General features: G+C 35.4%; 2 protein-coding genes across 8 annotated transcripts in view; both read left to right on the top strand.

Annotated features, from left to right (window-relative positions):
* Nucleotides 1-6,965: 6,965 nt before the first annotated feature.
* On the top strand, nucleotides 6,966-12,085 carry LOC126628525 (C-terminal binding protein AN). Its single transcript, XM_050298246.1, has 7 exons — nucleotides 6,966-7,717; nucleotides 8,532-8,700; nucleotides 8,793-8,923; nucleotides 9,579-10,370; nucleotides 10,497-10,544; nucleotides 10,646-10,759; nucleotides 11,686-12,085. The coding sequence occupies exons 1-7, from the start codon at nucleotides 7,115-7,117 to the stop codon at nucleotides 11,758-11,760; spliced, it is 1,932 nt and encodes a 643-aa protein (XP_050154203.1). The 5' UTR covers nucleotides 6,966-7,114; the 3' UTR covers nucleotides 11,761-12,085.
* A 6,190-nt stretch (nucleotides 12,086-18,275) lies between these two features.
* LOC126628261 (protein REVEILLE 3-like) overlaps nucleotides 18,276-21,327 on the top strand; it is a 7,948-nt gene continuing 4,896 nt past the window's right edge. For 4 of the 7 annotated variants that reach the window (XR_007625330.1, XR_007625331.1, XR_007625332.1 and 1 more), the window contains exons 1-4: nucleotides 18,277-18,740; nucleotides 19,926-19,983; nucleotides 21,031-21,154; nucleotides 21,237-21,327. The exon at nucleotides 21,237-21,327 is cut by the window's right edge and continues 83 nt beyond it. Coding sequence is in view for 4 of the 7 variants with exons in the window: in XM_050297885.1 (XP_050153842.1) it covers nucleotides 18,448-18,740; nucleotides 19,926-19,983; nucleotides 21,031-21,154; nucleotides 21,237-21,327 (566 nt within the window). In the remaining 3 variants the exon portion in view is untranslated. Of the gene's footprint in view, nucleotides 18,741-19,925; nucleotides 19,984-21,030; nucleotides 21,155-21,236 lie in introns of all 7 variants that reach the window. The other 3 variants (XM_050297882.1, XM_050297883.1, XM_050297884.1) reach the window with 2 other exon arrangements.

Here is a 21,327-nt window from a genome sequence, read left to right on the forward strand (position 1 = left end):
AATTCAACATGTATATGATATACTTAGACAAGAGTGTAGTCAAATAAAAGCTAAGAGACAAATTAGGAAACAATTTTATATAAGTTGTAAAATAATAGATTTACCACAATAGTATGGTTGTTATAAGAAAAATAAGCATAAGAAAATATACAAAAAGAAATATAAGTCATATAAACCCTACAAACAGCATAAGAATTTTAGTATAAGACATTCAAGAACATATAGGAAAATAAACTATATTCCAAAACAATTTAGAAAAAGAAGTGGCAGACCTTAGATTAGAAAATATAAAGCACCAAAAGATAAGAGTAGTTGTAAATATTATTCATGTGGAGAAGCTGGACATATTAGACCCAAATGTCCAAAATTAGGGAAACAGTCGAAAGAAAAAGTACATTTGATGGAGTTGTTTAAGTTAGAAGAAGACGAAGATATTCAATCAATATACAATTTATATAATTTAAGTGATAATGAGAGTATTTATAGTATAGAGAGTATTAACATGATAGATTCAAACTTAAAAGATTCAAGTAGCACAAATAGTGATCTAGAAGAGTATATGTGTGCATTCATAGAAAAACAGCATAAAGAAAAATATAAATACATTAATTTAGGTTGGCCAAAAAAATGTCATAAATGTAGTAAATTAGTTGCAAATAAATACTATAATACATATTCAATATTATGTGAAAAGTGTTATAGTAATATGTTATTAGAAGTTAATTCAGTAGAATCAACAGAATCACAAGAAAGTACTTAAATATTAAGAAATATTGTTCATAGTATAGAAAAACCAAAAAAATAGTTCTTTAATTACCATAATTGTGAAATAGAATTAGCAAAAAAACATAAGATACAAACAACAGCTATGATAGATATATGGAGTACAAAGAGTGTCATAAGAGAATAATTAGTACCAGAAAAATATAGACAAAAATTAGCAAAACCAGTTAGAATAACAATATTTGATGAGAGACCAGTTTACTTAACACATTGTATAAATAATGAGTTTATTAAAGTAGAAAAACAACAATTTAATTTATCATTAATATTTGTTTCACCAGTAGGATCATATCCATTCATTTTATGTTTAAACTTTTTAAAAAGCTTACAAGGGTTTTTATTTATAAATCCTAACATAACATTTTTCAAAAGAAGCATTACAATCACTGACCAAAGTAATACTGTAGAAGCATACAAAAGCATAAGTATAGGAGACTTTAGTGGCCAAGATAGTTATTATTTAGAAAACTCAAAAGAAAATGATGAGCATAATAACGTAGAGGAGTTTGATGAAGGCATATATGAACATGAATACCCGATTTTAGAAAAACGAAACAGCATAGAAATATTACAGTTAAGGAAATCAAAGAGTTTAGAAGAATTATTACAATTAGCAGAACAAACTAAAATTATAGGAGAAGACCCACAGTTACATTAGAGTAAAAATAAAATACTAGTAAAATTAGATATAATTAACCCAAATTTAACTATTAAGACGATTGATATGCCTTATAGTTTAATAGATAAACAAGAGTTTGAGCAGCAAATAAAAGAGTTGTTAAATTTAAAAGTAATTAGACCCTCAAAGTCTAGACATCGACAGCAGCATTTATTGTAAGAAAACATTCAGAACTAAAGAGAGGTAAGGCTATAATAGTTTATAATTACAAGAGATTAAATGATAATACATATGAAGATACTTATAAATTACCAAATAAGGATGAGCTTATAAATAAAATTCAAGAGAATAAATATTTTAGTAAATTTGATTGTAAATCATGATTTTGGCAAATACGATTAGCAGAAGAATAAATTCAGTGGACAGCTTTTACTTGTCCAGAATGACATTTTGAGTGGCTAGTTATGTCATTTGGACTTAAAAATGCTTCTTCAATCTTTCAAAGAAAGATGGATCAAATTTTCAAAAAATATGATAATTTTTGTAGTGTTTATGTAGATGATATTTTAGTACATAGTAAAAATAGAAATGAATATAGGAAGCATTTAGAGATAGTATTACAAGAATTTATCAATAATGGAATTGTGATTAGCAAAAATAAAATAGCATTAGAAAAGTAAGATATAGAATTTTTTTAAATGTATATTAAGTCAGATACAATACAATTACAATATCATATAACTAAAAATGTGTTAGATTTTCCAAACAAATTATAAGATGAGAAACAGTTACAAGCATTTTTAGGATTTTTAAATTATGCAAGAAATTTTATCCCTGATTTAGGAAGAAAAATAGCAGTATTGCATAATAAAACTAGCAAAACAAGACAAAAATATTTTAATAGTGAAGATATTAAATTAGTTCAAAATATAAAAAAAGAAATTACTAAACTTAAGCCATTAACATTACCATTAGATGATAGTTATAAGATAGTTGAAACAGATACTTCATCATTAAGATGGGCAGATATACTATACCAGAAAAAGCATAAGGAGTCATCAAAGAATGACGAACAAGTTTGTAGATATTCATCAGGAATGTTGATGCACAAAACCAGAGGTCGTGGAACAACATAAATCCGACCGTGAATCTGCAAGAAAGTAAAGAACACAAGATGTATCGTGGTTCACTCCAATGTTTGGGCTACGTCTACACTGATATTGTATTTCTCTGTTTGTGAGAGGATTGTGAGGGTGAGAGCTCTCAGAGAAAGAGAGAATTTGAGAAAGCTCTCTGTTTATGAGGATGAGAGCTTCTCTATGGGATGTGTTTAAACTTTGTCAGAGATCTTTGGCAAAGTTATATGTGGTACCCGAGGAGCTGATGTTGCGTGTGGAAAGTGGTGCTTCTTCGGAATCTGGAGAGTGGTGCCTCTTCGATTTTTGAACCAACGGCCCTATTGCCCTTTCTTTTATAAGGGCACCAATTGTGTGCAAGAAGTACATTCAGAGAGTTATTACTTGTAGAAATTTTTCCCTTACTTCAGAGATTTATTGCACCTCATTTCTCCTTCATCATTTCTGAGAATGTCTAACCCATCCGACTGTCGTTTTGACTTGAACTTTGGTGAAGAGGCAGTCATGCCTTCTCAAGACAACATATGGCGCTCATCCTTCTTATCCCCTACTGGTCATCTTACCGTTGGGGACTCTGTGATGAAGAATGATATGACCGCTGCGGTGGTGGCCAGGAACTTTCTCACTCCCAAAGATACTAGACTACTTTCCAAACGGTCTGATGAGTTGGCTGTTAAAGATTCTCTGGCTCTCAGTGTTCAGTGTGCAGGTTCTGTGTCTAATATGGCCCAACGCTTGTTTGCTCGAACCCGCCAAGTTGAATCATTGGCGGCTGAAGTGATAAGTCTCAAACAAGATATCAGAGGGCTCAAGCATGAGAATAAATAGTTGCACAGGCTCGCACATGACTATGCTACAAACATGAAGAGAAAGCTCGACCAGCTGCAGGAATCTGATGGGCCGATTTTACTTGATCATCAGAGGTTTGTGGATTTGTTCCAAAGGAATTTATTGCCTTCATCTTCTGAGGCTGTACCGCGTAATGAAGCTCCAAATGATCAACCTTCGGTGCCTCCTCCTTCTGGGGTTCTGTCTAGTACTGAGGCTCTGAATAATCACCCTCTGGTGTCTCCTCTTTCTGGGGCTCTGCCGACTGCTGAGACTTCTCCTGAGCAACCTTTGTGAAGGCTCTATCTTGTTTGTTTATTTTGATTCATGTATATGTACATATTTGTAACTTATCGGAGATATCAATAAATAAGTTTTACTTCATTTCAACATATTGTGTTAAATACACTAAGGTCTTCTTCACTAAGTTCTTTGAATTTTTCCTTTTGTTGAAGCTTGTATGTTGAAGCTTTCTGAGTGAAGCATGTAGGTTGAGGTAGTGCTCCCTTAATTTCCCAAGTGAGAAAAACTTTTCGGTTGGAGACTTGAAAAAATCCAAGTCATTGAGTGGTCGTGAGACTTCCAAGTATCAAGGTGTGTATCATATGATATGAGTCACCCAAGTCTCCGGTCGAGAAAGTTGACAAATGAGATGTCTTGCTAGTAACCAAGTTTCCAAAGTAACAAAACTTCACAATTTTCCTTTCTAAGTGGTAGCCCAAAACTTCTCCTTCATATATATTTGTTATGAAAGTTGTTAAGCCCAAAGAAGAAGAGGCCTAGGCAACAGATTTAGAAATTTTAGGGATAATTAATTCACTTGAAGCATTTTCTTTATTTTTACATAATGAGTTATTTACGATTAGAACAGATTGTTAAAACATAGTTTCTCATTATAATAAGATACATGCTAATAAACAAGAAGTCCGAAGATGAGTTAATTTTTTTGATTCAATTACATGAAATGGTTTTAAACCAATTTTTGAACATATAAAAGGTAATGACAATACATTAGCCGATATATTATCAAGATTAATTTGTTGAACATGTATGGAACATCGTGAACCATCATCAGCAAATAGCACAAGGCCGCAAGGCATAAGAGCTTCTTTCAATAGCATAATGATGCACCTTCAACCTCCTCTATTCAGTGGATTTCAAATTAGTATAAGCAGACCAGCATTATCACAAATACCTACTTTCAACTTTAATGGCAATATTGTTGAAAGAATCAGAAATCCAACCCTGAGATATAGGTCAAGAGCACCAGGGCTTTCTGATAGACAACAGGTTCTCTTAGATAATTTTTGAAATATCCAAATCAAGCAGCCAAGCATGAGGTTAGGTCATGAAGAATTAATTAGAGCCTTGGAACAAAAATTTGATAGTTTTAATTTTAATTTCCATCAAATCCAGCATTATGTTCATTCTCTTGAGCACAACCTTCAAGTCATCTCTATAGAACATGAGTCTTTACTCAATAAGTTTACCAAAATAAACCAAGAACTCCAAGCTCTTAGAATACAGCAGAAGGCAAATGATACCCTGAAAAGGGAATTGAGATAGGTTTAGAAATTGATCAGTATAAGAATAAAGAAAAAGAGGTTACTGAACCCATAGAACAAGAGGCTAATGAGCCCATAGAAGAAATTAAGATTGAGCTCTTAGAAGAAGACATTGAAATGGAACAACATCAAAATAATGAACAGCATCAGATTCTGAGTGACAAGGAAAAACAAGAAAAATATGAAAGTTTTCTTAGGAATACATCTTCAGACTTAATATTAGATGATATTTTATTAAAAGAAATTTCAAAAGAAAAATTAAGAATAATGCCACCAGATATGCAGAATGAGATCCTGAGCAGAGTATCACAGTCCATGAAGGAGTTACAATTACAATTACAATGTATTTTGTATGAGTCCATCTTTGATCCAAAACCAGGAATGAATATTATTACAAAGATGTATCCATCATGTCATTGTGATAGTATATAGAATTGTATTTGTAAACCAGAGGTTAGCATAGCTGTGGTCAGGATTAACATGAGAGATTTTAGACCAAGACATTTTAGTTATGAGCATCAGAAAAAGTATAGTGTAGTAGAAGTTACCCCTGCCTTACTATTAGAGTTTGGTTATCTCGATAAAATATTCATCAACGGTATTTCCCAATTAGAATCATTTCCTGAAAAGCTTATAAAAGTAGCAGAAGATTATCTAGAAAGGTGGAAATAAATTTGCATAAGCTTTATCAGTAGTTTTCCAGATTGGTATGTACATATGCATAAGGAGAAAGCTAGGCATATAGTCATGATTAATAAAGAATCCTTTAGACTATCCCCTATCTCCTCATATAAGTGGACTCCTTCATACAAAGATATTTTAAAATTTAAGGGGATCCAAATGTATGTCTTAGATGAGTTTGAAGATTTTAGGTATGATATAGTATTAATAGCAGAGGAAGAAGAGATGTATATTTACAGCAAGACAATGATCAGTTATCAGCCTTATTGGAAGTCTCAAAATTTCAAAGAAGAAACAGCAGAAATATACTACAAGGTGAAAGAAGATAGAGAAAGAGATGCAAAGCTAGTAGAATGTGATGAACAATACTGGAATAATTTGACAGAAGAAGAGTTTCATAGCATTGACAACATGATGGAAGTAAGAAGATCTAGCTGTAAATTAACATAAGTTTAATAACATAATGTAAAATAATGTTTTCCTAAACAGAAATGTCAACATCATTGTGAACCCCGCTGTAATGGCATAAGAGTAAATAAGGAAAATAACCTAATCCATTATGGAATTTTTATACACAAAATGTCAATTTGATTAATAATAAATAGTGTCAGATCCTTTTCGTTAAAACTCCTTATTCCAAATCCATAAGCATAAGCTCTATATGTCCCATGACTAGGACATTTTTATGGTGCTGCTAGTCGTGGTACGTTAAAAGATGCTGCCTCCTTTTTCTAAAGAGTAAATTGTAACAATGGTCCCATAACTTTAATGAAATTGGAGTAATGGTCCCTCAACTAAAAATTTATTACCATTGGTCCCTCAACTCATCAAAATGTGTAGCTATGGTCATTTTCATCAACTTCGTTAGAATTTTGTCAAAATAAGTTATGTTTTAAGGATCATTGCTACAATTGGGGTCTCTCAACTCATCAAAACATGTAGTTATGATCATTTTCGTCAACTTCTTCAAAATTTTGTCAAAATAAGTTATGTTGGAAGGACCATTGCTACAATTATGTTAAAGTTGAGGGATCATTGATTCAATTAGGTTAAAGTTAGGGGACCATTTCTCCAATTGGAGGAACTAATGGTAATGAATTTTTAGTTGATGAACCATAATTGCATGTTTTGATGAGTTGATGGACCAATGGTAATGAATTTTTAGTTGATGAACTATAATTGCATGTTTTGATAAGTTGAGGGACTAATGGTAATGCATTTTTAGTTGAATGATCATTGCTCCAATTAAGTTAAAATTAAAAGATCATTGCTAAAATTTATCTTTCCTAAATAAGAGGAACGAAGTACGTCCAAAAATAAACAAAACAAAAAAGTTTTGGGGACATAAGGGGAATTATGTAAAATGGGAGGGGCAAGTAGTGGGTGAACAGAGCGGCAGAGAAATGAGAGCCATCACTAGACTTAACCCCAAGAAATGCCCAAAATTACAAGCGTAAAACCCTAATCCACCATTACCACCACCACCACCACCACCACCGACCATGAGCACCACCAGATCCCCTGTGACAATGCCCCACCGTAACAGCCCTACCACCTCACCCTCATCGCTTCCCTTGGTCGTCACTCTCAATTGCATCGATGATTTTGGGATGGAGCAGGACTCCTTGTCCGGCGTTGCTGCCGTCGAGCACGTGCCGCTCAGTCGCCTCGCGGAAGGCAAGATCGAGTCTGCCTCCGCCGTGCTCCTCCAGTCCCTCGCCTATCTCCCACGGGCCGCCCAGCGCCGCCTCCGCCCCTACCAGCTCATCCTCTGCCTCGGCTCCGCCGACCGCGCGGTAGACTCGGCCTTGGCCGCAGACCTGGGGCTCCGGCTCGTCCACGTAGACGTATCGCGCGCCGAAGAGATTGCTGACACGGTTATGGCGCTCTTCCTCGGGTTGCTGCGCCGGACGTACATGCTCTCCCGCCACACACTCTCCGCTTCGGGATGGCTCGGCTCGATCCAACCGCTGTGCCGCGGGATGAGACGGTGTCGAGGCTTGGTTTTGGGGATTATCGGTAGATCTGCGTCGGCCAGGTCTCTGGCCACAAGGAGCTTGGCCTTCAAAATGAACGTTCTCTATTTTGATGTTCAAGATGTAGAGGTACTGATTCGATCAAATTTAGTTCTCTGAAACTCATATTCTGCTAAACTGAACTAAAAATCGATGTTTAGTGGCTCGAAGAGTGCATCTTTTGGAGTTTGTGAATTCATTTTTAAGTTTCAACATTTGAGTAGCTGAAATATGTGACATTTGAATGTGCTTTTTATTGTTCATATTGATATTGTTGAGACAGTGAACTTCTTTCTGATGTTTATTGAAGCATATTATGATGGAAAATGTGGAAAAGTTTGGGTATTCGATCCTAATCTACGTTCCCAACCTAAATTGTGGTATAACTGTATAATTGACTATGAATCTGATAAAAGGTCGTACCCAGTGCACAAGGCTCCCGCTTTACGCAGGGACTATGAATCTGATAGCGGAAAAAAAAAAAAACAACAAAGAGAGACAGTAGATTCAGTTCATTTTGATGTTTGAAGTTCAATTGTGGTTCATTAATATTTTCTTTTCGGATTGGAAATGGGTTAGTTTTATTGGAGCAGAATGCATTACTTGTCGAGACATTGTGAACTTTTAGTTTTTTACTTATTTAATTATCTATTGGGGTGGTGGGTACACGTTGATGTTTTAGTTGCGAAGTACTGCTTCCCAGTATCCTTAAGATTATATGAATTCTGGAAAGTATAGTGTCTTGAAATGTTTTCACTATATATTTTTCATATTAAGCGACTTGTAAACTTAATGAAACTTCTTATGGAAATAAACTTTGTTTTTGCCACTTTTATTAACTAAGAATTGCCTGGTTGAATTTATTATGTACCGTATAAACGTTTTGCCTGATACAATATCTCAGGTGAATGGAAAAGTGAGCAGGTCTCACATAAGCTTTCCGTCTGCTGCCAGAAGAATGGATACACTTAATGATTTATTGGCTGCAAGTGACCTCATCTCACTGCACTGTGATCTGACGAATGAAACAGTTCAGATTCTAAATGCTGAATGCTTACAGCATGTAAAGCCTGGTACATTATTCTTCATTTTGCCCCTGTTTAAGGAGTTTTGTGGTCCTTGTATTTTATATTAGCATGGAATGATTTTAAGTCTTGTTGTGCAGGAGCATTTCTGGTAAACACAGGAAGCTGTCAACTATTGGACGATTGCTCTGTGAAACAGCTTCTGATTGATGGAATTTTAGCTGGTTGTGCTTTAGATGGTGCTGAAGGGCCACAATGGATGGAAGCATGGGTATGCTAACTCTTTGTGGGCTATCGATATGTTACCATAGGCTGTGTAACTGTGTCAATTTCTGGCAAATACTTGTGCTTGATTGCTTCAGTATGCTTTTCATTATATCCAGTTAGTCTAGTTCCTCTTTCGCTCCATTGCTGGAGTTTTTTGCTACTTTCTTGGCATGTTTGAATGTCAGGACTTGCTCATAAAAGCTTGGGAGCTTTCAACTATTTATAGACCATATTCTCTTGCAAACTGTACGCACTAATAGGCAACTTATGTGTATGTCGGGTTGTTTTCGTTCTAGCCGTGCCCATCTTCTCATTGATTGCCCACTTGGTATCTGAATTATTAGATGTAGATTTTTCTTATAGGAGTAGGAAAAATAATGCACCTGCATTCTTAGCATAAATTGTCTTTGAACTAACATGTGGCTATGTAGCCCTTCTTTGAAACCACTTGGTGTTTCGTGTGCTGTTAAAATGTGATAAGATAACTTTTGGGCATGAAAGGTGGAAGGGTATGGAAATTTCACCCGCTTCTGGATGATAGTATATTCTATGTATTTTTCGTCTTTATTCCTACACATGCATGAATGATGCCCATCAGGAGCATCTTATTTCGATATACCAGGTTGGTGCTAAGATATCTTATTATGGGTTTACTTCAGGTAAAGGAGATGCCCAACGTGTTGATACTTCCACACAGTGCAGATTATAGTGAAGAAGTATGGATGGAGATAAGGGAGAAAGCTATCTCCATATTGCAGACATTCTTTTTTGACGGGATTGTTCCAAAAGATTCTGTATCTGATGAGGAGAATGAAAGTGAAATAGGTGATAAAAATGAAGAGTCGGATAAGCTGGACAGAGAAAGTAACTTGCAGCTATCCGTTGTTGAGCAACCAACTGAAGTCAATCATGCAAGTTCGGAAAGCTCTCAGAATAAAGAAGCTATTCAATCCAAGGAGTCTCTTAGCCAGCACCAACTTTCAAATTTATCTCAAAGTGCCACTCGACCTGATGGAAGACGAGGCAGATCAGGTAAGAAAGCCAAAAAGAGGCACGCACACCAAAAAACCCGGCAAAAATCAGATGATCCTTCACGAGAAATAGAAAGTACCTCGCAGCAGGAGGAAGATACAGCTATGAGTGGAACTGATCAAGCATTAAGTTCAAGTTCTCGGTTTGCCTCCCCAGAGGACTCGAGAAGTAGGAAAACTCCAATAGAATCAATGCAAGTATCTCCTTCCGAACAGCTTCAAAAATCTATTAAGAGGCTCAGTGGAAAGCCTGGTGAGCTGTTGAAGGATGGGTATGTTGTCGCTTTGTATGCAAGAGATCGTCCCGCTCTCCATGTCTCAAGGCAAAGAGTTAAAGGTGGTGGTTGGTTCCTAGATACTATGTCAAATGTAACAAAAAGAGATCCTGCAGCGCAGTTTCTCATCGTTATTAGAAGCAAGGTAAGTATGCAAGAACTCACTTATTCTCTTGGACCTAAATTGTAAGCCTATTATTCAATCTATGCTGGCTGCTGTGTTAATTGCAATCTGGTTAGCTGATATGAAATAATCGATTCCTTATTATAGGACACAATTGGTTTGCGATCTTTTGCTGCTGGTGGAAAGTTATTGCAGGTAATATTACTATGAATGAGATTAAAAATTGATCTTAAAAGCTGACTACCTGACTATTTAAACATCTGGGATTAAAATCAAGTGCTAAATTAACATTGCAGATAAATAGAAGAATGGAATTTGTCTTTGCTAGTCACAGTTTCGATGTCTGGGAGAGTTGGATGTTGGAAGGTACCCTGGAGGAATGTAAGCTGGTTAACTGTAGAAATCCTTTGGTAAGTTCCTTTACTAGTTTTTTTATGTAGTTGCATTGCATTCTGCTTTCATGTATTTTAGATTGCGAATTTGACACTACGTACATATTTTTTGAATGTAAAAAACACGTACTTGCGTGTATTTTTTTTTAAATTCCGTTTTTCGTACATGTCTTAATGATTTGTTGAATTGCACTTTTTAAAAACTCCAACGTATGATACACGTAGGTACGTACTTTTCAAGTTTAATACGTGTTATCTAGACACATTTTTCAATAATACATATAAAATTCACGTATTTCTATATGTATTTTTAACATATTATTTGAAAACAAACATAAATAAATATTAAAATGTAAAAAAAGGCCAAATTTTCAAAGTATCGTTTTAGATAAGTTGCTGAATAATACATGTATGTATTTTTCACGTACTATACCATTCTGTAGTTTACCAACTATGGTGCACAGTGAAGAGCAATGGTAGTTCTGTAACCATAGGTGATTCAGTTTTATTTGGACGAACATCTCTCTTCCCCCAACCCCGAGCAGAAATAAAGAAGAAAACTCTCCTGTTTAAATCTTTGGTCATCTATTATTTTAAATTATTTTGTGCTTGCTTTATATTATTTTTAAGGGTTATACATTAACTGACCAGGAAACGATACTATAAAAATTTGCCTCTCGTTCTCCAGACTCCATGATGTAATTCTCTCTGCCCAAATAGTCGTAGAAGTGCTAAATTGTGAGGGTTTTATTTGGCTAATTAAGTCAAGCTTATTATTCAATGAAGGATAATTTTCTGATGATTTGCTCTTATGCCTCGGAGTGAACATTTTCTGTCGTCAATACTGCATATGTTCATTCCATGTGAATTTCAAAAAACTATAATTATTGTTGCCAATTCCATCCTTCTCATCTTTCGAATGCTTCATTGATACAAAACTGTAGGCTGTTTTGGATGTAAGCGTCGAGATTCTGGCCACCGTAGGGGAAGACGACGGGCTTACACGTTGGCTTGATTAGACTACGACAGGAAAAAGAGTAAGAAGCCTAACTTTTTCATTCTGATTCTTTCCTCTTTCTGAGGTTTGTACCATTTTAAAACAGCTTGAAACTTGTAAAGCGTTCTAATTCTTATTATTTTTGGTTCTCTGCACTTACTTTTTATCGGGTTTTCCTCGCATAATGTTATGAGCTGGTGGAGGATTTGTGTTGTGGGTTATTCAGCCTCCAGACATGAGGTTCATGTATTGTGTAATGTGTAAGTGATATCCTTTGGTTTGTTCCGAGGGATGGCGGTTGTATAACTCATCTGGCAGGGAAGTTTCATTCAAATTTTGAGTGCAAAGAGGGGAACTCGCTGCTCTGCCAAGTTTATGTCCGTGGTTCTATATTATGGACGGGGTACGGGGGTAGCACAACCAACTCAGGTTAAAAACACAAGTAATCAATAATTTTGTTACTGAATGGCCCCTATAACAACTAAAGCAAACTAAATAGCAACTTCATCTTCCTTTTTCTATTATATTTGTTTCTTATCTTTCTTTTTGTATGAAATACTTTACTTGAAAAGCCTTGGTTGTCTTTAACCTTACCCACAATATCATGCATCCACTCTCGACATATGTTGGTATAAACTTTCAGCATATGTTGAAAGAAATTGGCAGGTGCTAACTAGGTGCTCGACAAAATAGCCCAATTAAGCTTTTCGGTTAATATTATGACCCTATTGTTAGAAAATTATGACTACGCCACTGCTTACAAATATGATAATCAAAATGCCAACGATTAAACCACATGGCTTTTCCTTAATTAACCATGCAGTTTAGTTTGACCAACTAAAATAATACGCCTTCCAAGTATGTAAAACCGGATTAGGATCCTCTCTTGAGCTTAGGAGGCTGAGCCTCTTAAGCAAATCACACAGACCGTTGATTTTTTATCTAACGATTACAATTATTATAATTTTTTAAGGGTTTTCTGTTTGTAACTGTTTGATAAAAAATCAATGGTCTGTGTGATTTGCGTAGGAGGCTTCTAAGCTCAGGAGCGGATCCTGATCCTGTAAAACCAACCAATATTAATACATGAGTATTTTGCCCATTAAATTAATCGTGTGGTTAACATTTGATTTGATAATTAAGTCGTTAAACTAATCGGGTTTACTGGTTTAGTACGTATTCTTGGATTTTAGTTGCCGAAAGGACTGGGCTTCTCTCGACCATGCTGGTAACAAACTCTAGAGCTTTCCTTCCATGTCTTTATCTTTTGGGGAATATTATATTATATTTTAGAGATACTGACGTCATCTCAGCATAGCCCTTTGAGTGAAACTATACAATGTTTAATATTATCTTATATATAAAGCCGACAGGTCATTTGAATGATTTTTGTCATTTTAATAGTATTTTTTTAATAATTAATTGTTTTGTACAGTTTTTTTTTAATTAATAACTTACAATAGGCTAGCAATAATATGATTCAATTAGTTGTTTATTAAATATTTTTTTAAACATGTTTAAAATATCTTAAGAGGAGTGCAATGCCGATTATAAAAAAAGTCTTTCGCACCCACATAATAATATCATTAAATTAGTTGTCAAATGATTTTTTTTTAACAAATAATATTATCTACACTAAAGGGTAGGAGGTGGGCTTAACCTCACAATAGGGGAGTAATAATGTGATTCAATCAATTGTTTATTAAATATTCTTGTCTCTATTCTTAATGTAAATTCAATAAATGCCGATTTTATTATGTGAATTCAACTATTTTGATTAATTTCAAGCGTGCAGTACTTGTTACTATTGAGGAGATATTATCGACATTTGAAAAGGCCACCAAAATGAACATATTTATTATGAAAAGTTAAATAAAAAAGGTGGGCTAATAACGATTATTTATTATTTATTATTTATTATTATTATTTGTTACACAATGATATGGCAAGAGAAGACTATTTGACACATCCCGATCGAAATCGAGACGTGCTGGCCATCACGTGAGAGTGACGTAGCCATGTTCGCAAAGCGGAAGCGATAAAGAGTAAGGGAATACTAGCAATTTAAAACCAAGCAACTAACAATCCCAATTAAGAAATAATGCTAGTGAAAGTTTAAGTGTATAAATACACTTTCAGAGCAATAGGAAAGTCTAGTTGCAGTCAAGTAGGACAATTACTAAGATACAACACCGGATGGTGAATCCTACTTTTTCGGGATTTGTCAGAACACCGTTGGATTCCTCGTGGCCACCAAACTTTGCTAACTAAAACCTGGAGGGGCAAAAAACAAAGTTGAGTGGGTCAGTAAAACACAGTTATATGAAAACCTTATTTTCCTTTGAATATACTAACCCCTCGCCGTAAAACAAGTATAATTATATATATGTAATTATATCATTTCAACCATGCTTCACATAATCATAAACAAATGTATGCTATGCCAAAATATAACAAATAAAACAATCCAGATAAGAATGATTTCATAGAAATATGATATGTTAGCCGGAACCCCTAAGGTGGTCTGTACGGCTGAATTCATAGCTCAAAAGTCAATCTAGCTGGAGTCACTACAATGACCTATACGGCAATAAACTGCACAAGAGTCGGAACCAAATGAAAAGGTATGTACGACAATAATGGGTGTAATATAATTATGCTCAATGCTACTCTCACATAATAGTCGAGCGATAAATCGCTAGTCACCTACGAGTCGGAACCATAAATAAGGTCTATACGACAAGACTATGCACCTAAATTGGATCCAATGTAAGCATATGGTGCGGGAGGTGACATAATAAACAAGCCTGTACTTCATATTTCTGGCTAAATCACAATCACCCTAGGTGCAGTTTTATGAGCTCAACATTATTCAATCACATATCACATCATCGATGATTCACATAACCAAACATAACTTACCTGAACTTACCTATACCTCCACAACACCACATTATATATATATATATATATATATATATGCAACCATGAAATGCATATACTAAAATAAAATATAGACATTGGCATAGCATGGCATTTAAGTCACATTTCCTTTAAATACGTTTTCTAGGAAAAATGTCAAGTGTGTATATATACTGAAAATAACTGTCCACTCATAGATATGTCGACGGGTCGTAGCCCCCGAGCCTCAATTGATTATGCACGTCCTGAGAATAGGTCTCACCTATAGGCGTAATAACCAAATAAACGTTATTTAACGTACATGACCAACAATAGGTAATAACTTCTCATATAATGCTCAATTTGGGTATATGAATATACCACAGTGACCTACACAACCTTAGGATCATCACCAAATTTTTAGAATATTTTTCCTAGCTCCCACGCACCGGCCAATGCACGGCCAGACACGTCCCCTACTCTCGGCCATGTGCCAGGCACACTGACGGTGTCAATTGACGCCGTCAGGTATATTCCGGGATATTCCGTTTATTCCTTAACAAAACTTAACAGCGTGACCTAACACTGTTAGAATATTCCGTTAAACTTAACGAAATATCCTCTCATATTCTACCTTCAGCTCTGGCGACCGTTGCCGTCGTCGGAAACTGGGAAATTTTCATTTCCTTATAACTCACTCGTTTTTCATCCATTTTCTACTAAATTACCACCAAAATGAAGCTTAGGACATAAGGAAGAGAAATATACCACTTTAAAGCCCCAAAGTCGACTGAATCACGCCGGAGAAATTCCACAAAAACTGGCCAACCCTTGAACTCGTGATCCCGACGTCCAAAACACTCCAACGATACACCCCGAGCTTCGTGACAACCTTCTAAAGCTCCCTATGAGCTTGAAATCCCCTAAAAACCTCACAATAATTAGTGCATGAACAGTACCTCATTCGGGGTTAAGGTTTTCATGTGATTTTGAAGTATTTCTTACAACAAAATGGTATAAATGAACTCAGGAGGTTGCAAGGATTCCAAATCTCACATTTTTACCTTCGATCCGTGCTTGAAAGTTTGGTTTCTAGATCGTCCGTACGTTTTGTACGGAAAAGAAACAGAAAATCGAGAGGGAGGACAGAGAGAGAGGACACGGGGAAGAGAGAGAGAGCTGATGTGTGTGTGTGTGGTCCTAAAGTCACTAACCAAAACTAAGAAAATCTTAGTTCTAATTGGGTCACCAATCCCAAATAATTAAACCAATACATATCACACACACATTATTCAACGTCCAAGGGTATTTTCGTCTTTTCACAAATTTAAAAAATAACTTCCCGGGATGGGTTGTGACACTATTACCCTACTTGTGATTTTTTTTCAAATGTTAAGAGCAACTGGTGATGGAAGGCAAGGGCAAGAGCATATAAATTGTCTATTGTGCAACTTAACCAGTTTAAAAAGAACCAAGAGCTAGGGCAAGTAAATATTAACTTTTTTTTTTTTTAATACTTTGAAAAAAAAAACAATTGTATAATTCTAATAAATTATTTCAAACATAATTAATTTGATGTAAAACTCCATTAGACCATCTCCAAACCTGGGCTAAAAGCCAAATTACCCCCCAAACACTCTCCAACCCATGTTAAAATTTTAGGCTAAATGCCAAATGTTATTTCTGGGCCAAATACCCCCCAGCTTTCCCCCCGGGCTAAATGCCAAATGTTTATCGGAATTTAAATTTTTTTAGATTAAAATGTTCATAAAATTAATTTACAATAATCTACATATTTATTTAAAAAAAATTGATTTAAGAAAAAAATTAGCCTAAGTTCATTCTTTAATAATTCCGGGCTAAAATTTTAGGGCAAAAGGGTTGGAGCAGAAAAGATGTTTCTGGACTAAAAGCCAAATTTTCCGGGCTAAAAAATTTGGCTTTTAGCCCAAGGGTTGGAGATGTTTCTGAGTTCATATAACCAACTAGAAATTGAAACAACAATATAAAAAATTCTAATTTTTAATTATTTTTCACTATTTCTTTTTTTTGAAATTCTTTTTTTTTTCTTTCATTTTTTCTGATTTTTCTTTTATAATTTTTTCCTATTTTTGTTTTTTTATAAGTTTTTAATGTTAGATCAATCTTGGGCGTTAATTTGAAATTAGATGCACCGGATTGTGCCACATGACAAACCCTTAATATTTTTAAATATTTTTACTGTTGGAGCAATCCACGTCAACTAGTCGTTGGAGGTTTTGTGATATATGCTACAACGGGGCCCACCGCTACAGGGTTTGTCGGGTCACTATCCTTCTGGGTGAGTGTAACACACGTGCCTGACATAAAAAAAAAAAAACAAAAATCGCTGCCATCATGTTGCGTCAGCTTGTTCGAAGGCAACAAGCCTAACTTGAGAAGGTTGGGCATTTGGGCTGACAGTAGTTAACTGACCACTTGCTCTTGATTTTATGAACGGTTGGAGAGAGTTTTTTTTTTCTTTTTTTTCAATTAAAAAGCTATATTATTGATTTTACCCTTACATTTTACCAATAGGTGAAAATGCCCTAATAAGAATTGCTATTATTTTTCCGTTACCCAATGGTAAGGTGATTGAAGACCATTGCCCGACTCTCCATGTTTGCTACCCTTGAAGCTGACGCTGCCCAAAATCTCTCATTTTTCGTTTTTAATTTATTCTAAAGTATGACCAATTACATCGTTCCACGTAGCTAAAAAAGGGGAATTTTAAAATGCGATAGCAATGGCACTTGCCACGTGCCACTCCGAGTATGCCCAGCACATACTTTGATACCATATCTATGTGCCGCCACGTGTCCGGTACCCAAGTTGGTAATATCTATATTATAGTGTCCCTGCCTACCTCAACATCAACAAATGCAAATATTCATATTTCTCATAACTCATAGTTTACACTTATATTTCAATGGAGTTGTTTTTTTTGCACAGTAAAAATAATTTCCCTTAAAGTCTCTGTTCTAAAAATTCCGGGCTAGCGCTGCCTAGGAGGGCTAGGCAGATAGCCACCATTATGACTAATTATTAGGCATTTGAAAATTAAGAAAACTCGTCCACATCCATCTAGATCGCAAATCTCACTTAGAAGAAAAATTGGTAACTTTTATTTTGTGTTATGTTTTAATAATTTATTATCTATATGTCGTTTTATTCTGCAATTTATGTATCTTAATACAATTATGTACTTTTAAGTATAAGCATGAACTTCTTTGTACAATATATAATAAATTTAGTTAAATCCGCTAATGCTCTTGTCTAGGCCTCGCCTAGGCGCTAAGCTCAAGTCCACCCCAACTAGCGTATAGTGTTTTTTAGAATTTTATTTACAAAAAATTATACTTTTCTTCTCTATTTGAGAAGAACTCACGTAATTAAAAAAAAACTGTTACAAGTAATGAATTCGAATTGTAAAGTGCTCAATAATTCACTTCAATCTAATTAGAAACATGCCGGGGGGCTAAAAAGTCTCTGTGTGTCTTTCTGGTCTCTACAAAAATGGATAGCCGTGACTTGCCACCAATTTTTTTTTTTTTTTTAATATAAAAAAAATTTCTCAATAAAATATTATCGCTGAACGCCCCAAAGGCGGTTACATTATAAACCACATTTCATTTCCTACCAAAATCACAAGGCAAAGCGAAGCAACAAAAGCCAACACAATTCAGAGAGAAAATTTCACTTTTGTGTGGTTTATTTAGAAACTTGATAGCTTTCACTACTTGTATTTGATAATTTCAGCTTTCGGCTTATAGCTTTTAGCTTCTAGTTCATGGTGTCTGTGAATCCAAACCCACCTCAAGGTTTCTACTTATTCGATCCCATGAACACCAATATGGGTCTTCCGGGTCTCAGTTCTATGCCGCCGCCGCCTACTGGTGCTGCTTCAGCTACGGCGGCGACCAGTACGACTGCTGCCTGCACGGCGTCGTCCGCGACCGCAAACGCCGCGTCGATGTCGGCGGATGATCAGAGCAAGAAAATCCGGAAACCGTATACGATTACCAAGTCGAGAGAGAGCTGGACGGACCAGGAGCACGACAAGTTTCTCGAAGCTCTTCAGCTGTAAGGAGCTCGCTTTTTGTGTTATTTGTATTGTTTCTTTGGTTTCTGTTTGGTTGCTAGGAAAATTGGGGACAGGGTATGGAAAATAGTTGAAAAGGCTGCTTCTTTTTTAATCTAATTAAATAAGAATTAAATGGAAAATCTTTTCTTTCAGTTAATGGCGGAAGATTTGGGATTGGGATGGTGCTTTTTGTTCTGTAAAGGATTAGCCCATTTCTTATTAAACAAGTAGAGAATTGGTGCCTATTGAAGGTCCTTAGGTTTTCGGATATTTGCTACTTTAATGTTAGATAATTTGATGGGTTTTGTATGTGAACTTGTGCTAATTAGATTAATTTTGCTAAGTTGGAGCTAAAATTTTGTCCAAGGGATGTCTTTTCGGGTTTGTATTAGTGAGTGAGAGAACAGGTGCTCGAGTGTAGGTAAAGACTTGCATGTTGTCGAAGAATGTTGTTCTGAACATTAGGCTGTATCTAAATTAAAAATCTCGCTCTAGTCGATCCAGTCGATTGGATTAGTTCATTCCAGTGGAATGTTATGTTATGTAAGTTGCTGATCTTGGAATTTGAGGAATTCAAAATCCCAATTTGGAATTTACAATTAGGTCTAGTTCTTGATATTTGTTATAGGTTTTTCTAGGTACTCATTACATTGTTTGGTATCCAAGAAAAATAAGATAAACGAAAGGTATCAGGTCGTACTAAATATAATACGATTCATAATTTTATTTCCGTTTTTAGATTTGTTGAATAGATGCCTTGCTTCAGTAGGTTGTTGAAAAAAACTAAAGAAAAGAGACTAGCAGAAAAGTTAAGTGTAAGTTATGTATGTCAAAGGTGGCGAAGGCCAATTTGAGTCAGTCCCCAGTGATTAACTACAAATGGATAATCTTCAAAATGTATGTGTGTCAATTGAATGTCTTATTAAGCCGTTTTATCAATTTGGTATTTAGTTTCTCTTCTTTTCATGGTCAAGATGTATTACTGTTTATTGTAACCAATTGACGTATCTGGTTTATGTTTAACGCAATATACATGTTTGCATGAGTATATGTGTCTATACATCTTTTATATTTGTGTGTGAGGTGTGTGCATGAGCTACTGCGCATGTAAGCTTTTCGGTTTTAATTCATGTGAATTGTTCCTCCATTATACATTCTTATGTTGTTTGCTTGGGTCGACTCAGATTTGATCGTGACTGGAAGAAGATTGAATCATTTGTTGGCTCAAAAACGGTTATCCAGGTGACTACTTATCATAGTCAGCTATATCATGCATCTGCAGATAGCAAAAAATAAAAATACAGGATGAATACAATATGCTTACTTTTTTATTTGAATTCCTTTTTGCTTTAAAGTTTGTATAATTACTTAAAAAGTGATGCTAGATGGTTTTCGTTGTTTTACATGTGTATAGGGAAACGCTTGTAACTTGTAAGTGATCTCTTGTGGGTACTAGAAGGATCTCTAACATTTTTATAGGTTCCGCAAATTTCATTTTGTAGTATTTTTGTTGATTGAAGTTAGATAGTTGAGGCAGAAACTGATTATCCTTTGAACTCGTGGATAGTGAACCAATATGGAGAAATTCTAAGTTAACAAATTGTCAAATGACATAAAAATAAGGGCTACCTACATTTTACACCCTCTAGGTTTGAGGTGGTTTTCAAATGTGCCATGAGGTTCTATTTTCTCACATTGCACCCTGAGGCTCTGAAATTATATCAAAATATACCTTTTGTCTCGCTGAACATTCAATCCTCCATTGAATTGATGAGTTGTTTTTGTCAATATAATGCAAATATAGCTTACACGTTAGTCCATATAAGAGTCTTAAGCTCACCATGTCGTCAATTTAATGAATGATCCAATAATCAATCCGACCAAAGCCTAAGTTGATACAGTTTCAATACCTTGTGGTGCAAATGAAAAAATTGAAATTTCATGGCCTATTTTGAAAATCATCCAAACCTGGAGGGTGTGAAATCTAGTTAGCCCCAAAAATAACATCCTCTAATCATGTGTATGGATTTCAAGTTCACTATTTCAAATGGTGTTTGCTTAGCATGGAAAAAATAATTAAAACGAACAATTTGGACAAGGTGACAGAGAAATACAGGCCTCTGCAAGTCTTATCTTCTCTCCTCCTAGAATTTAGATACCATCTGAAAAATTGTGTCTTAGTAGGCCCTGTATCTACCCTTTCTTGTAATCTTTCTTTTGGCTCCATTTGAATGCATATGTGAGTCATGTCTTCATTGTACTAAAGGCAAATGATATTCCTGTCTTCAGATCCGTAGTCATGCACAGAAGTACTTTTTGAAGGTTCAGAAGAAAGGGACAAGCGAACATGTACCTCCACCTAGGCCAAAGAGGAAAGCAACTCACCCATACCCGCAAAAAGCTCCCAAAATTGGTCAGCATAGTCAACCATTGCTTCTTGTCAATGCTTCTTATGGTTTTGACTGAATTAATGCTCATAAGTTAATATCTGGCAGCTGCAGTTGTATCTCAAGTAGCTGGGCCGTTTCAATCTTCATCTGATTTGCTTGAACATGGATATGTTTACCAGCCAGATTCCTCATTTGT

Source organism: Malus sylvestris, chromosome 7, assembly GCF_916048215.2.
Source record: "Malus sylvestris chromosome 7, drMalSylv7.2, whole genome shotgun sequence".
NCBI classification, from domain to species: domain Eukaryota; kingdom Viridiplantae; phylum Streptophyta; class Magnoliopsida; order Rosales; family Rosaceae; genus Malus; species Malus sylvestris.

What these genes read in the sequence shown, in the direction of transcription:
- LOC126628525 (XM_050298246.1), top strand. Translation starts at nt 7,115, where the DNA reads ATGAGCACCACCAGATCCCCTGTGACAATGCCCCACCGTAACAGCCCT. An exon ending in CTTACAGCATGTAAAGCCTG is followed by an intron (nt 8,701 to 8,792) that starts GTACATTATTCT and finishes CTTGTTGTGCAG; the next exon opens with GAGCATTTCTGGTAAACACA. An exon ending in CTGGTGGAAAGTTATTGCAG is followed by an intron (nt 10,545 to 10,645) that starts GTAATATTACTA and finishes TTAACATTGCAG; the next exon opens with ATAAATAGAAGAATGGAATT.